Source organism: Ictidomys tridecemlineatus, chromosome 2 (assembly GCF_052094955.1).
Source record: "Ictidomys tridecemlineatus isolate mIctTri1 chromosome 2, mIctTri1.hap1, whole genome shotgun sequence".
In the NCBI taxonomy this organism is placed as follows: domain Eukaryota; kingdom Metazoa; phylum Chordata; class Mammalia; order Rodentia; family Sciuridae; genus Ictidomys; species Ictidomys tridecemlineatus.
In genome coordinates this window covers 48,513,302-48,530,763 of record NC_135478.1, presented here as the reverse complement: position 1 = coordinate 48,530,763, position 17,462 = coordinate 48,513,302, and the positions used below count along the sequence as shown (strand labels likewise).

General features: G+C 37.4%; 1 protein-coding gene and 1 pseudogene across 4 annotated transcripts in view; both read right to left on the bottom strand.

The window, feature by feature from the left end:
* The window catches only part of Capn7 (calpain 7), a 37,910-nt gene extending 23,251 nt beyond the window's left edge, over positions 1–14,659 (bottom strand). Inside the window, exons 1-6 of one of the 4 annotated variants that reach the window (XM_040289662.2) lie at positions 14,294–14,657; positions 11,974–12,048; positions 10,899–11,007; positions 5,951–6,108; positions 4,421–4,488; positions 1,299–1,499 (exon numbers count right to left, since the gene is read on the bottom strand). In XM_040289662.2, coding sequence (XP_040145596.1) covers positions 1,299–1,499; positions 4,421–4,488; positions 5,951–6,108; positions 10,899–10,977 — 506 coding nt within the window. In that variant the 5' untranslated portion in view covers positions 10,978–11,007; positions 11,974–12,048; positions 14,294–14,657. Of the gene's footprint in view, positions 1–1,298; positions 1,500–4,420; positions 4,489–5,950; positions 6,109–10,898; positions 11,008–11,973; positions 12,049–14,293 lie in introns of all 4 variants that reach the window. The other 3 variants (XM_040289664.2, XM_040289663.2, XM_005317172.5) reach the window with 3 other exon arrangements.
* A 1,548-nt stretch (positions 14,660–16,207) lies between these two features.
* Positions 16,208–17,214, bottom strand: LOC144369785 (uncharacterized protein KIAA1143-like; annotated as a pseudogene).
* Positions 17,215–17,462: the final 248 nt, after the last annotated feature.

Below are 17,462 nucleotides of genomic sequence, written 5' to 3'. Positions count from 1 at the left end.
ACAACTACAAATATTTTAATAACTTTATTTATTTATTTTTATGTGGTGCTGAGGATCGAACCCAGCATCTCACACATGCTACGGGAGCGCTCTAAAAAAAGACTCAACATCCTTCACAAAAAAACTTCAGTGTCAAGTAGGCACAGAGGAACACTCCTGTAATCCTAGAAATTTGGGAGGCTGAGGTAGGAGGCTTACAAGTTCCAGGCCAGCCTCAGCAATTCAGTGAGACCCTGTCTCAAAAATTAAAAAGGGCTAAGGATGTGGCTCAGTGGTTAAGCACCCCTGGGTTCAATCCCTTTACCAAAACAAAAACAAAACAAAACAAAAACCTCACAAAACCAAGATAGGCCTTTCTAGAGGTGATGAAAGTCTCCTTTTTGTCCCTTAACAGGACATAGAGCTAATTCTATACCGAGCCCAAAGTTATTTTGAAATCTAAAAAATATAGATAGCATTTACAATTCTGAAAAAAAAATATGCTCTCCTCATTTTCTGGTTATGGCAAAGTGGAACAGGTAGTGGAAGAAGAAAGTGTTACAGGTATCATGTATGGTCTGTTGACAAAGAAGGTTTGAGTAGCTTTGCATATTTTCTCCTTGTTTTGTATACATATATGTTTGCATATGTTAACTATGTACTTCCTGTGTCTCCTTTGAGAATAACCACAATGGCTCAAAGATTTATCTAACTTACACTGCTTCAGCAGGCAGTCCAGGGTTTCCACATTACTGTGTTTCACACTTTTAATATGCCCTGAGTCTGCTTTCAGGGACACTGAGCTGTCTATCTAGACCAGAGGTGTGGAAATGCTTTTTGTAAAGGGCTGGATGGAATACAATGTAGGTTTTGTGGTTTCTGTCAAACATATTCTTCTGTTTCATTTTCTTAAAAAGAAAAAAAGAACTGAAAAACTATTCATAGCTCAAGACTTCTATTTGCTGGTCTAGAGTGCTATTTCAACATAACATTTTTCCCCCATTAGGGCTTTAGTTACAAAGTTACATAGACTATCATACTCTGCCATAGGTCTGTTTTCCTCCTTAACCTTTAAGATTCAATTTTGCAAAATGCCAGGACTTACAGAAAAACACATTATGTCTAGTAAAAAAAATGTTAAATACAAAGATATATTAGAACCAATAAATTTTAATAATTTCAAGTTGTGACTCTAATTTACATTTATATTAAAACATATAACAAAAGTCTGAATACAATTCAGCAAACCTAAGAGTAAAATTGCCTGCATCAAGATGTTAACAAAATTCTTCATTGCAATTAAGTATAAATGGATTTACCTGAGCACTTCTATTTCTTCCGCTGTATATCTCTGTCCTTGTGCATCACATGACTGTTGACTTATGAATGGCTGAGGTTTTTCAAGGAATGGATTAGGTCCTAATGGAAAATGTGTTCTCACTGGTGGTGGCTTTGGTTTATTACTTGTGGACTTGATCTTGCAAAATGGTTTTGTCAAAGGCTCACTCAATGCTTCTGCTCTATAACAGAGGTGCACATGCACATACAAAAAAAGAAAAGTTCTAGTTTTTCTTTTCAAATTATGCCTTTAAGAAATAAAATTTACTCCAAGAACTAGTCAAGCACCCCAATGGAAAACTGGTATATAAAATTTGTACATAGTAGTCAAATTTTAACTACTAAAGCTAATCCCTTGTAAATATTTAAGTAAATATTTTTGCAAATAATATTAAATTGTCAACATCAATTGATCACTTACACCAGATACTATGCAAGGTAAGGAGTATACAAGAATGTATAAAATAATCTCTACCCTAAAGATGTTCATGGTTTTCCACAGGAGAAAAAGAACTGCATCAAAATGACAGATGCCAAGAAAGAAGTATTATACGCATAACAGAAATTACAGATTTTCTGATTGAGAAGAGAGGCTGAATAAGGAAAGGTTGCTTTGAATCAATGCCTGAGCCACAGAATTATTCACCAAGGGAGTAAGCTTTTTTTTTTTTTTTTTTTTAACAATTCAGCAAATCTAATGAGTAAAATTACCTGCATCAGTAAGTAAAATTGCCCTTTTTTGGGGGGGGGAGGGGTAGTATTGGGTATTGAACTTTGGGATGATCTCAACTGAGCTACATACTCAGTCCTTTTTACTTTGAGACAGGGTCTCACTAAGTTAACAAGGCTGGCCTTGAACTTGCAATTGTCTTCCTTCAGCCTCCCAAGTAGCTGGAATAACATGCATGTGCCACTGTACTCAGTAAGAAAGCATTCTTACTGAGCATGTACAAAATGTGCAGAAGTATGAAATAGCAGAGAGAGTTGAGGTAATTTCAAGAGAATGGATATAGCCCTTAAAAAAGGTACAAACGAGAGGCAGCAGGTGATGAAACAAGAGGAAGGCAGGGCTTGGCTTACAGAAGGCCTACATGATATGCAAGTGAATTTTGACTTTCTTCTGTCAAAGAACAAGGTAAAAAATAAAAGTTCTTAACCTAAAATCCATATATGAACTTCTAGAGTCCTGTGAACACTCAGCCAGGCACAGAGGCGCACACCTGTGATCCCTGCAGCTTGGGAGGCTGAGGCAGGAGGATCTCAAGTTCAAAGCCAGCCTCAGCAAATTAGTGAGCCCCTAAGCAACTTAGCAAGATCCTGTCTCTAAATATAATATAAAATGGGTTGAAGACGTACTCAGTGGTTAAGCACCCCTGGGTTCAATCCTCAGTACCAAAAAATAAAAAACAAATAAATAAATAAATAAAATAATCTTGTGAATACTATGAAATTACATGTTAAAAAATGCTTATGTACATTTTCCTACAAAGTGGACGGATAATTTTCAACAGATTCTCAAAAGAACCCATGACTGTCACACACATACCCTTTGCTTAGAAGATGCACTTGGGAATACTGGATGATGGGTTATCTACACATGTAGAGCAGTGACAGTAACTGGGAGACCAGTGTCTGAGATTGGGGTCCCTTATGACTTCATGGCTGTGGCATGCTTGGTGAAAGTTTCTATGCAAAGGTGTTGGATGCCTGGTTGCTATGGCAATGCTCTCTGTGAAGAGACTCTGTTCAAGACTCTTATCAGCTTTGACCTAATTATCAGGCACACAGCTCCTGGGAATGAAGGAGCTTCCTTGCTAAGATAACCACAATGTTTTACCAGTTATGCTGCTCCTGCATCTGCCTGCAAATTAGGACTTTGAGAGCTGCACAATGCTCCTAACATTGCACATTGCAACTGTTGAATGTAACTGAGGAAATAGCTGCTTACTACTGCTAACTCTGTAACTTTCACGAATACTAAGAATAATGCTTGCATAGTCTTTAATCTGAATAATGAGACATATATAATAAAGATAGCTGGTGTCATTCTTCAGACCTGCTTCTCCATCAGAGAGCAGTGCTCCACCTGATCCCAGCTGTTTTATCTTCAAGATCTGCATGTGTGACTCTTTATTTTTTCCAATCTCCCATTACCCCTCGCCAGAACCTGCTAGTTTGGCAGCAATGGTCACGGCATATACAGGTAATAAAAGTAGGCTAAGATTCTGACTGGTGAAAGAAGTCAAGATGGAAAAGACAACTTTGTGTCAAATGCTCATTTTCAAGAATTTCTGGAAACAAACTAAAGGTTGATGGTGATGAGGAAAATAGGAATGATTGATATACCTCAATTAAAAAAAACTGAAAATTATATAGCTATTCAGAGTTCAAAAGGAAATAGTTTAAAAATTCATAAAAGCAATCTCCATCCTTTTCCTTTATCTACAACCTTCTTTCAAAAGGTATAATTATCTTGTGCAAATCTACTCATTCTTTCAACAGGTATCTAATGAACACACACTATGTGTCGGGTGAGGTACTTGGTGATAGCGCTGAACTTACATTTAGGGAATAAGCATTCAAAGAGACATATACATTAACAACAAATAGGATAAACTTGTGGATTTCAGTTTAGAAAGAGCTGTGGGAAAGAATTTTTGAAGAGAATAAGCCGGATAAAGTGCTAGGGAAGATTTGATGCTGGCCTTGCTGAAAAGTTGATATTTGAGCTTGAGGTGAAAGAGCTAATATATGGCATAATTTGGGGAATGAGTATGGCTAAAAGCAGGATTGTTCTCAACCTGTATTTCTCAGTAGCTCTAGAAGGTTTTCTGAAAGTTTTCCTCTTTGGAAGTTTCTCATTGTAAGTATCATAGTCATTTCTGTACTCTGTATATAAAAAACTAAAAACATTTCTTGACTGATTTACTGGTTATTTCTTGAGTTTAAAGCAAAGAACTAGAGGAATAAGATAGGACATCTGGATCTCAGTTTAAACAAAGGTTTTTTACTATGATCTCTACCATTCATTAAGATAAATATTTTATGTAATAAGTAACATCACATTCTACCTAGGATAAGAACTTGAGAGACCAAAACTCACCTATCTAGTGCTTGTCGAGCCAACTGTTTCAGTTTATTTTGCAAGGTTTTATCAGCAGTTTCATAAGACTTAAGAGGAGAAAAAAGAAACATTTTAAAGCTTAATTTTTAATTGACCCATATTTCTATGCAAAAAAAAATGCAATGCACATTATAGTTCTTGAAATTGAGGAAAATGACATTTTAGTTTTCTCTTTAAAAATTATGATTTTAAAAAGTGTTGAAACTTGTCACTGAGGTGAACTTAAAAACGACTGAATGTGAGCTGGGGCTATAGCTCAGTTGGTAGAGTGCTTGCCTTGCATGCACAAGGCCCTTGGTTCAATCCCCAGCATCACAAAAAAAAAAAAATAAAATAAAATAAAAAATACTCAATGTGGACAAGTGCTAAATAAACCATAATTGTACAACCACTGTGCTATGAAAGGCTGAGTGATAGGAAACTTAGGAGAATTCTTACCTATGGTCTCAACACAGAAATCAGGCTAGATGGTTTCTCTGAACACTTACTGAAAAGCTGGCACTGTGTAAGACACTGAACACTAGTCTTTACCACTTTACCTCTTCCTTCCAAATACACTGTACTCTTAAGCACCACATGCCCCCTGAAGCAGAGCCCGAACCAAGGCTCTCTAGGGAACAATAAAAGCCACCCAAGCATATACATTTGACATTGAAAATTAGTAAAATGCTCCCAAACCACTACCTTATTTTTTACTGCATAAAATTGAAAAAAATAAGAGTTTATTCCAAATCATAGATTTGTGATGAATTCTTCCTATATTAAGTAAACTACTAGAGTATAAATATTTTAAAAAATAGTACCCAGGGGGACCGAGGTTATGGCTTAGTGGTGGAGCGCTTGCCTCACATGTGTGAGGCACTGGGTTCAATCCCCACACCACATAAAATGAAAACAAACAAAAATAAAGGTAAAAAAAAAATAGTACCTGTAATTTATAAAGCAATTGCCTAAGTGACTCAATCTTAATAGTAACAAAATTATAGCAAGCTGTGTAAAAACCCATTTCTAACTTTCTACTCTTCATCATCTTTTAGATGATTAATTTAATTTAGTTCCATTTATAATGATGGAAAAATTCTTTTCTTTGAGGAATTAACCAGAACTCATTAGTAAAGGAAGAAATTTCTTCTCTTTCCTTTTTTTGTTACTGGAATTAAACCCAGGCTGCTTTACCACTGAGCTACATCCCCAACCCTTTTTAGGTTTTATTTTAAGACAGGGTCTCATTAAGCTGCTAAGGGCCTCACTAAGTTGCTGAGGCTGACGTGGAACTTGGGATCTTCCTGCCTTAGCCTCCTGAATCTTGGAAATTACAGGCACAGGACACCACATCCCTTTTTATTTTGTATTTCAGACGGGGTCTTCCTAAGTTGCTGAGGCTGGCCTCTAACTTGTGATCCTCCTGCTTCACCCTCCTGAGTGGCTAGGATTACAGGTATGTGCTCAGCAATAAAGGAAGAAATTTCTGAACATAATTCTACAAGTTTAACTTGAAGCTATACATACAGTTTTCAGACAGAGATCCACAGCTTCTGTATACAATTCTATAGCATCTTCAACATTCCCTTTCTCATCTTCATCAAAAGCTTGTGTAACGAGGAAATGGGCACGCTCTAGGTCCAACTGATGTTTTGATTTCAAAGGATCAGCACTCTTTGACTGAACTAGGATGATGAGGCGTGGGGGGAGGGGGGGGAGAAAACATATGTAAATAAGAAATATTACTTAAATATAACCAGAGGACAAAATACCATTTTAATTCATTTGATGTTCTTTACCAACACACTATACTCTTTCATTTAAAAAGCTTAACAAGGTATTTTTTTTTTAAATCCTTAATAAAGTACTAATCCCCACTTATCCCTTTTCTTGGTATTAGTGATTTGACTTAGAGGCACTTATAATACCACTGAACTATATCCTCAGCCCTTTATTTTATTTTTGAGACAGGGCTTTGTTAAGTTGCTTAAAGCCTTGCTAAGTTGCTGAGGCTGGCCTTGAAGTTGAGATCTCCTTGTCTCAGCCTCCCAAACTTCTAGGATTATAGGCCTTTCTCTTTTTAATCTTTTTTTTTTTTTAATGAACACAATACCTTTTTTTATTTGTTTATCTTTTATGTGGTGCTGAGGATCAAACCCAGTGCCTCACATGTCTCAATGAGTTGCTTAGTGCTGTGCTTTTGCTGAGGCTGGCTTTGAATTCGTGATCCTCCTGCCTCAGTCTCCAGAGCCGCTGGAATTATGGTGTGTGCCACTGTGCCAGGCTCTCTTTATAATCTTAATTTTAGGGCAAACAAAACAAAGCATTGGAGGATGAAGGGAGATGCAGCTATTTGATTCATCACATGACAGACACCAGAAACCAGAAAAATTAAAAACCTTTTATCAAAAAAATGTTTTCCCTGAATTTGTCTCCCTACAGCACTTCCTTCATCTACAAAATAAAATATTAGTCGTCTTCACATTCCCCTCCCATCCTAAAAACAAAACAAGAACCTGGAAAATACTACATCTTAAGAAACCACATTATATTTTAAGGCAATTAAATTTTTTTTCAATATGGACAATATTTATATAATATGATATGTTAGGCCCTAATGACAAAGTTTCTGCTTTTCTATTCATTTGAGTCCAAAATAAACTACCATATAGTCTTACTGTCTTTGAAACAACTATATCCATTTGTATTTATTTATTTTGCAGTACTGGGAATTGAACCACACCCCCAGCTCCTTTCCATTTGTTTTGTTCTGGTTTAGTGTTTACTGTTTATTTCTTATTTTTAGTGCATTATCGTAACAGTGGGGTTCATTCTGACATATTCATAAATGCATATAACAGTTTTCTCCATTTCATTCCAATATTTCCCTCTTCCATTTGTTTGTAATGGAAAGATATGTCTCTATAAGAAATTTGTAACCAGAAAAGATAAAGATCTGCTACAAAAACAAAAAGACAACCCAATTAAAAAGTGGACAAAGTATCTCAATAGACATCTCTCCAATGAAGACATGCAAATAACTAAGTAGCACATGAGAAGATGTTTATCATCATCATCCATCAAACAAATGCAAATCAAAACCACAATGAGATGCTTTGTACCTATCAGCATGGCTAAAATAAAAAAGACTATAACAACTATCCATGAAGATGTTAAGAAACTAGAATCCTTCTATGCTTCTGTAGAACTATAAAATCTGTTAGCAGCTTTGGAAAACAATGTGGCAGTTAATCTTAGAGTAATCCTATTACTCAGCAATTCCATTCCTGGGTATATATCCAAGAGAACTGAAAGCAGCACACTTCCACACAAAAACCTGTATACAAATGATTATAATAGTATTATTCATAATAGCCAAAAGGTGAGGGGGGGACCCCTAAATACCTATCAATTGATGAATAGATAAACAAAATGTAGTAAATCAATACAATGAAATACAATTCATCCATAAAAAAGAATGAAGGCCTGCCATATTCTACAATACTAATAAACGTTACAAATATTAAACTAAGTGAAAGAAGCCAGACAACAAAAGAGATTAAATGATTCCGTATTGCATAAATCCATTTATATGAAAAAATCCTGAAGAGGCAAACCTAGAGAGACAGGAAGTAGATTAGTGGTTGCTAGGGGTGAAGGGTTGAAGGAATGGGGAGTAACTAACTATAAAGGATATGGGATTCCTTTTAAGGTTACAAAATGTTCTAAAATTAAATAGTGGTGATGCTTAAACAACTCTGGAAATATACTAAAAATCAATGAATTTTACCATTTAAAGATGAATTTTATGGTATACTAATTATATCTCAATAAACCCATTTTTTTAAGTTTTTAATATTTTTCTTAGTTTTTTGTTTTGCTTGGTTTGGCATAGGGGATTGAACCCAGGGGTGCTTTACTATGAAGTTAAATCCAGGGTCCCTTTTTATTTGTGATTTTGAGACAAGTTCTTGATAAATTGCTTAGGGCCTTGCTGAATCATTGAGGTTGGCCTTGAACTTGACCTCCTGCCTCAGCCTCCTGAGACACTGGGATTACAGGCTTGTGCCATTGTGCCCAGCTTTGTTAGTTTCTTAAGGGTATGTGCTGATGTTTTTAAACTTTGACCTTCATTAATATCTGACATATGTGCTAATCCCATTCATAAAATAAAGACATCAAAGCTCAAAACTATTAAACTACATAGCCAGTATATCTTAGCCTTGGCATTATTGACATTTTGAGCTGAATAATTCATTGTTGTGGAGAAATGTCCTGTGTATTGTTGAATTTTTAACAATATCCCATGTCTCTACCTTAGATGCCAGTGGCATAGCCATCATATAATTTTTCCCTTATAGAGTGAGTATGTCTTCTTTATCATTTAGTCACACATTTCTGAAAGGGAATGCCATTATAATGCAATGTTTATACATTTCTCTCCACACCTGACTGAGGGCTTTCTAAGGGTTCATCTACCACCCAGTGCTTACCATACAGCCCAAACATTCACTTGATAAATGTTTGTTGAAATAAGAAAATATCTATGGAAAAAACAGGAATATCATGGAAGTAGGCATGAAAGATTGATTTCTCAACTTTAAAGGTAATTTTATTTGAAAACAGTTTATGAAATAAGGTGTGCTATTCATGAAACCAAGCCATTAAATCAAGAATTTCATTTACTTGGTTAGGAAAATGAAATTACTCTCAATCACACTGTATTATTATTATTGTTGTAGTTGTTTTTGAAGTATTGGGGATGGACCAAGGTCCTTGCACATCCTAGACAAGAGCTCTACCACTGAGCTACACCCCCAATCCACATAAAATATTCTGAACACATGAATCAGTATAACTTTCTATAAAGTGAAGCCTAATACACAGGCAATCCACTTTTCAATACATGAGATTTCTGGGCACTGTCTTAAAGTAATCTATAACAAAGGTTGTAATGGAATCAAAAGTAGATCAATTCTACTTTATCCTAACCATATGCTTATAACTGTTCATTCTATTCAAAATGAGTAGCAGAAAGTAATACAAAGTTCATCACAGTAAAGATTTGTCTGCCTGTGTATTTATTATTCAGCAACAGAAAAAATAATTTAAAAATTTCCCCAGAGAGATTAATGCATACTAAAACAAAATGTCAAAAAGCAAGTATTTTCTTTTCCACTCATGTGAACAACAGATTTTGACAAGAATCAACCCCTTATCTCTAACAAAACCACGGTCATTAAGTCTATGTGTACTTGTATCAGAGCACTTGCCATGCTGTTTACAAAAATAAATATAAGCTACTATGGTTTGGATAGGAGATAGCCCTCCGAAAACCTCCTGTGTTAACACATGAATATTCCCAAGCAAAATGACTAGATTAAAAGATCTGTAATCTGATCAGTCTATTCTAGTTTGAATGGACTGCCTGGGTGGTAAATGTAGGCAGGTGGGACATGAATGGAGGTGGTCATGGGGGGCATGTCCTGGAGGTTCATTTTTCCCTGCAACTACTTACCCCTTCCTTCTCTCTGCTTCCTGGCTGCTACGAACAGAGCAGCGCTCCTTCACCACACTCTCCAGCCATGATGTTCTATCTCACCTTGGTCCCATAGCAATAGACTAGGCTGACCATGAACTAAACCTCTGGAACTGTGAGTCAAAATAAACCTTCTCTCTTCCAAATTGTTCTTGTAAGGTATTTTGGTCACAGCAACAAAAAGCTGATTAACGCATGAGCTATTCTAGATCTCTACTTATATGTCACTTTTCCAAGTTATGATTTTTTTTTTAAAGTTCAGCCAAGGATTGGCAATAGAAAACTATGATAGGGGCTGGGGATGTGGCTCAAGCGGTAGCGCGCTCGCCTAGCATGCGTGCGGCCTGGGTTCGATCCTCAGTAGCACCACATACCAACAAAGATGTTGTGTCCGCCAAGAACTAAGAAAAAATAAATAAATGTTAATTCTCTCTCTCTCTCTCTCTCTCTCTCTCTCTCTCTCTCTGTCCCCCTCTCTCTCTCACTCTCTCTTTAAAAAAAAAAAAAAAAAAAAAAAAAAAAAAAAAAAAAAAAAAAGAAAACTATGATAGAGACTATATATATTGCTGAAATATTTAAACACTGAAGATCAGTCACTTAATTTTAATATCAAAAGAGGGCATATGTCAGAGATTTAAAAAGCCAAATTCTAACAGGACCCCATCTAACTTTGCCAATGACAAATTGTTTGAAAGTAGGTAATCCACTATCTCTGCACATCTAGCAAGTTAGGAGACTGGAGTTTATTATCTTTAAGGCTTCTCTTATAGATCTATCATTTATTTACATATTATGATTTTTCAAGAGGAATGAGCAAAAAGAGTATGAAGACCAAGATCCATAGATGAAGAACAGGAGAGAAATACAGGAAGAATAGATGTAGTAGGAGAGAAGGAAAAAAAAAAGCAGTAACAAGTTTAGTAGTCTTTTACTAACCTGCTGAATGTAGAGCCTGAACTCTTTCCAGATACTCATTTATTTTTTCTTGAATATGTTCTAGGCTTGATCCTGCCATCTCAGCATAAATTAAGGCTTGTGCAGCTTCCTAAAAATAAAAAATAAAAATCCAAAGGAATCTAACAGAGATGCATTACAATTTCAATTTCCACCATTACTTTCTAATTCATTATTTTTCAATAAAACAATTTACATAATCCTCTAAAATACCTTTTCTACCAGCTTCGGTGCTCTCACAATTTTCATATATTAAAATTGGGGGGGTGGGGGGGTGGTATTGGGGATTGAGCTCAGGGGCACTGGACTACTGAGCCACATCCCCAGTCCTATTTTGTATTTTTATTTAGAGATAGGCTCTCACTAAGTTGCTCAGTGCTGTGTTGTTTTGAACTCATGATCTTCCTGCCTTAGCCTCCCAAGGTGCTGGGATTACAGGCATGTGCCACTGTGACTGTCTTGACTATTAAAAATTTAAGAACTCAAGTATGAGGGATTTACGACAAACTTTTTTTAGAATAGCTGTGGTTCACGTTTTATATTTTCCTTATGCATAGATCATATTTAAAATTATATATCTTGAAAAGATATAAACCTTAAAAGCATTACACAAGGGTTGGGGATGTACCTTTGGCAGAATGCTTGCTTAACATGTGTGAGGCCCTGGGTTCAATCCCTAACACCGCCAAAGTCAAAACAAAAGCATCTGAACAATAACCACCAAAATAAAATTAAATGTCAAAAATAGATTGCAAAAAAATTATAAAGGTTAAATATCTCAGAACTAAAAAATATTTTTCTCCATAGAAAACATTGTCAAAAGCAGATTTCACTTATATGAAATAAACTATTAAGAAAACCTCAACTTTTCTTCCAATTATTTCATAACCTTCACAACTAGTTATGCTATGGTTATGAGAAAGAGTTTCCAATCACCCCATCACTGTCCCAGGAAAACTACCAATGCTCCCACTTGGAAAGAGCAGACAGTTTCTCTAGTCACAGCACCTTTTCTACAATAACCCAAGCAGATACTATACTTCATGGGGCCTCATACCTGCTTCCAAAGAAGCCATGTTCAGAGCATCACTTATTTAATCCTGTTATTTGAGCAGACGTTGTTTCACTGAACCTAATGAAATCAATGAGAAAAGTGCAGGTTTGACCCTATTGGAAATTCAACCTAAAGGCTGTGGGGTAGAAACAGAAGGACTTCTTTGGATTTCATAACTTACATGAATTTCAAGGGGGGAAGGAAAAAAACTTTTAAATCTTTATATGCAAACATTAAATATTGTATCTTATAAACCATTATTATCTAAATACAAAGTTAAACCTAACTTCAATAAACTTTTTAATCTATAAATTATATATTACATATTACCCTTTCAGTTGTCTTGCATGTAAATCCTGATTTTTTAAAATAATTATTTTGCTTTAAAAAAAAGCCAAATTTTAGGCTCAGCTCAGTGGCACACAACTATATAATCCCAGCAACTTGGGAGACCAACTGACACCCAAGTTGAAGGATCATGAGTTCAAAGTCAGCTTCAGCAACTTAGCAGAGACCCTGTCTCAATATAAATAAAAAAGACTGGAGATGTGGCTCTGTGGATAAATGACCCTGGATTAACATAAAATATTGCACCAAAAAAATGCAGAATACACATTAAAATTGTTCTTATCAAATCTTATTTTACTCATTTCATTTATATTCAAAGGTGACTAAGAACTTGCTTAGCAAACAGCATCAGGGCAAAAAAAAAAAACTAAACTGATCAAGTTTTCATAAACAGTTTCTGAACGTACAACTACTTTTTTGTCGTACTTTTTAAGGATGAAATATTCTTCCTAAGTGACCATGTACTAATTGTACAGGAAAATACAAAGAACCGAAGAATTTCTCTTTAGAAAAAGCTATTTTGCGCTGGGGTTGTGGCTCCTTGGTAGAGTGCGGCTAGCACACCAAGGCCCTGGGTTCAATCCTCAGCACCATCTACAAATAAATAAAGGTATTGTGTCCAACTACAACTAAAAAATAAAAAAAGAAAAGAAAAAGCTTTTTTTATATGGTACTATTTTAAAGTATTAATATTTGTCAACTTGGGCTGGAGTTACAGCTCAGTGATAGAGTGCTCACCTTGCATGTGAAAGGCAATGGGTTCGAACCTCAGCACCACATAAAATAAAATAAAGGCACTGAGTCCATCTACAACTAAAAAAAATTTTTTTAAATCTGTCAACGTTATTTCACAAAACTAAAAAGTTTTCTTTTAAAGAAGTATCACCATATGATATTGTAAAAAGTCGGAAAAGAATGTTTCTGAAACACATCAAAAGTCTTTAAATATGAAATTATAAAATGAAGGCAATAAATTATTAGAAGCAAACCATGCTTTACTGATAGCACATATGCTTATGAGAAAAAGACTACTGTATTATCAAAACCTGACATTCTTTCTAGAAGGGATGACAATATCATGAGAATACAGCTAACTTCCTCATTTGGCTAGGGCTGGAGGAGTGTTTGCAAATCCTCAGGACTGGAGAGCAGAGAATGGACTGCAGAAGCTCATAACCTTTAATTTAGCAATTGTGCCTCCAATAATTCATCCAAAAGAAATACTAAGTAAATGTGCAAAGCCTTAGTTACAAGGATATTAACCGCACCACTAGTTAAGATGCTGAAAAATCAGAAGGAAACTAAATGCCTAATACATTGTAAATAAATTAAAATACATGAACACATAAAATATTATGCAGCTATTTTTAAAGTGATTTGGAAAAACATTCTAATAAGAGGTTTTAAAAAAATAGCATACTAGGGCTGGGGATGCAGCTTCAAAGGTAGAGCTTTTGCCTAGCACGTGAGAGGTCTTGGGGTCAATCCCCAGCACCGCAAAAAAAAAAAAAAATTAGTACGATTCAAGTTTTTAAAAAATATATATACACATATGTGTATAGAAAAACCACAAGGATGCACATCACGTACTTAGAATAAAAGATGGGTTTATTCTTTTTTTTACATATGTTCTTCAACGACCATGCATTATTTTTGTATATATCACAAACTACTTCCTGCCAGCCATTAATCAGAGCCAAGGGACGGCGATAAACAGCCACTGACTCCCATCCCTAACTACTCCCGGCACAAATAGCTCAGTGGTGGGCGTTTGCCAGCTAAGACCGCAGCCGGAGAGAAGGGCTAGCTCCTACGCGACGACTCCGGCTCCGCACAGAGGCCAGAGCCCAGGGGGGGGCGTGGGAAAAGCGAAGCCAGGGGGCTTGGGCGTCCGCACCTGGACCCCGCCCCTCGGCCTCAGGCTCTGCCAGACCCCGACTCCGAGACTGGGCCCGAGCGGAGTGCTGGGCCCTACCTTATAGTAAAACACCGCCTCGGAGTAGCGGCCTTCGTGGTCGCGCTGCACCGCCAGCCGAGCGAACTGCACGGCGTCCCGCTCCAGCGCCGTCGCGTCCATGGCGCCGGCGTCCCGCGCCAGAGGAGGGAACCGGGCCCTGACGCAGGACGATTCTCCGCGGGCCGCGGGGAGCTGGGGAAAGGACGCCGGGAGGCCGGGGCGCCGCGGAAGGAGCAGGAGAGTTTACTTTCCGCGGTGGAGGAAGGAAAGCCAGCTTTCTCCGCTCGAGCCCGCGGTAGCACCGCGCCTGCTAGGCGCAGGTAGGGTTAGCAGCCCTAGGGGCCGCCTCTCTTGGCGTCCCTAGCCCCGCCCACCAGCCGCAGCGCGCAGGCGCAGCCCGACCCTCTGGCGAACCTCCAGAGCTGTCCTTTCTCGTGTGGGTGTCACGGATGTGCGCGGGCGGTGGGTGGGGCCTGATCATTAGCGTGGAGATGCCCTGTCGCTGCGCACGTGACCACCTCGTCGCCCGGGATTGGGTGAATGTAGGCAGGTGTCACATCTGACCTGTGGGCGTCTTCGCCTTCTGAGTGAAGGTGGCAGTGAGGGGGCAGGCTGTTGCTGTTGACATTGGACGGGAGAGGAGCCTGCGCTATTCGGATTCTTAAAGTGTAAAGGGTAGACGTAGTGAGCCCATAAGGAGCGTCTCCCCATATCTACAGGACTAGATTAAAAAGAAGTTAGGAACGTAAAATGAGGATTTAAGGTTCTTTTGAGTTGCACTGATAACATTTTTTTCCCCACGATCATTACCCTGTAGATCTATGTATGGTATTTGAATTGTCAGCAAACCAAATGATATATTTTCCTTTTTAAAGAATTGCTCAGATTTTCCCAGATTTATTTTCCTCAATTGTGGGCTTTTGTTGTTTGTTTTTTGCAGTGCTGGGGACATTTACCTATCTTTAATGTTGCAGTAATTAAACAATTAAGTGATTACTTGATTAATATGTTCTCTTCCTTAAAAACCTGAATTCAGCAATAAAAACAAACTTTGATGAATCTAAAAATTTGTGCTGATTCAAAGAAGCAAGCCCTGACAAGATTATAAACCATATGATTCCATTTATAAGAAACATTAGAAAAGACAAAATCTGTAATGTTAGAAGATTAATGGTTGAGAAGGGATAACAAAGGAATCTTTGGGGGATGATAGAAATGTTTTATATCTTGATAGTGTCAAAATGTCAAACTACATTTGTCAAAACTTGTCAAACTACATATTAAATGTGAGGTTTATTTTACATACATATATGCACGCAAGCAAGTAACAAAATGTTAATATCTACAAAGTTGACATTTACAGTCAGGATTATTGATGGATAGACATAGATTTTGTTTTATTAAATTTTTTTTTGTATATTTTTTTGGGGGGCAAGGTACTGGGGATTGAACTCAGAGGCACTCAACCATGAGCCACATCTCCAGCCATATTTTGTATTTTATTTAGAGACCCTGTCAGGGGTCTCTAAATATACAAAATATGGCTGGAGATGTTGCTTAGGGCCTCACTAAGTTTCGACACTGGCTTTGAACTTGTGATCCTCCTACCTCAATCTATCAAGCTGCTGGGATTACAGGTGTGAACCACAATGCCCAGCTTTTTCTGTATTTTCTAAATTTTCTATGATGAACTTGTATAACAGGAAAAAAAAGTCATTTTAAAAGACATGGGGAAAATATTTTTTTTTTAAAGAGAGAATTTTTAATATTTATTTTTTAGTTCTCGGCAGACACAACATCTTTGTTGGTATGTGGTGCTGAGGATCGAACCCGGGCCGCACTGCATGCCAGGCGAGCTCGCTACCGCTTGAGCCACATCCCCAGCCCGGGAAAATATTTTTTAAAAAATACCTTATATACTTTCAAAGAAGACTACTCCTTTTCCTCTTCATTGTCAAAAGAAAGGAGGCAGGTGTTTTAGATTTGCTTTTGTAAGTTCTTTTTATTTATTTATTTATTTATTTTTTATTGTTGGTCGTTCAAAACATTACATAGTTCTTAATATATCATATTTCACAGTTTGATTCAAGTGGGTTATGAACTCCCAATTTTACCCCGTATACAGATTGCTGTATCACATCAGTTACCCTTCCATTGATTTACATATTGCCGTTCTAGTGACTGATGTATTCTGCTGTCTATCCTATTCTCTACTATCCCCCCTCCCCTCCCCTCCCCTCCCCTTTTCTCTCTCTACCCCCTCTACTGTAAATCGTTTCTTCCACTTGTATTATCTTGTTTTACCCCTCCTTTCCTCTTATATGTAATTTTGTATAACCCTGAGGATCACCTTCCATTTCCATGCGATTTCCCTTCTCACTCCCTTTCCCTCCCACCACTCATCCCTGTTTAATATTAATCTTCTCAAGCTCTTCGTCCCTAGCTTTTGTAAGGTTTTTACCAAGTCCTGCTTATTTGAAGAAATGACTTTCTTCATTTGTCATCTTTTTTAAGCTTGCTGTTAAACCTGAATATTTTTCATCTGAGAGACGCTTGACTGGTTTTTGATACATGATTCTTCTGTGAACTGGAGCTGGTTCTTCATCTGTTTTTGCAGCGTTTATTTCTGCTTTAATTTCATGACTTCTTCAGCTGTCAGGTCTTCCTTTTTTAAAACCACCTCTTGGGGCTGTTCATCGCTGTCACTGTGATCAACATCTTCATCCAGGAGCTGAGGCTGGATTCTCTTGGTCTCTATGATGGGCCCCTCCCTGTACCAGACTTGCTCCTTAAAGCAGGACAGGAAGGTGGGTTCAGCAGGCCTCCTGTACAACACCTGGTTCCACTTGCTCATGGTAGATCTGGGAAAAACCCATTCCAGGGCCCCCTTACAGTGCCCAGAGGCAACGGTGTTCACAGGTGACCTAAATGTGAGTTTAATTTTTGTTAATTATACCTCAATAAAAAATTTAAGTCATTTGGTCTGCATTTAAATTGGATTCTCATTTCTTAATTTATCTGTTTTAGTTAGCTTTTTCACTGCTGTGACTAAAGGACCCAACCAGAACAATTGTAGAAGAGGAAAAGTTTATTTAGGGGCTCACGATTTCAGAGGTCTTAGTCCATAGAAGGCTGGCTCCATTCCTTGGGGCTCCAGGAGAGGCAGAAAAATCATGATGGAAGAGTG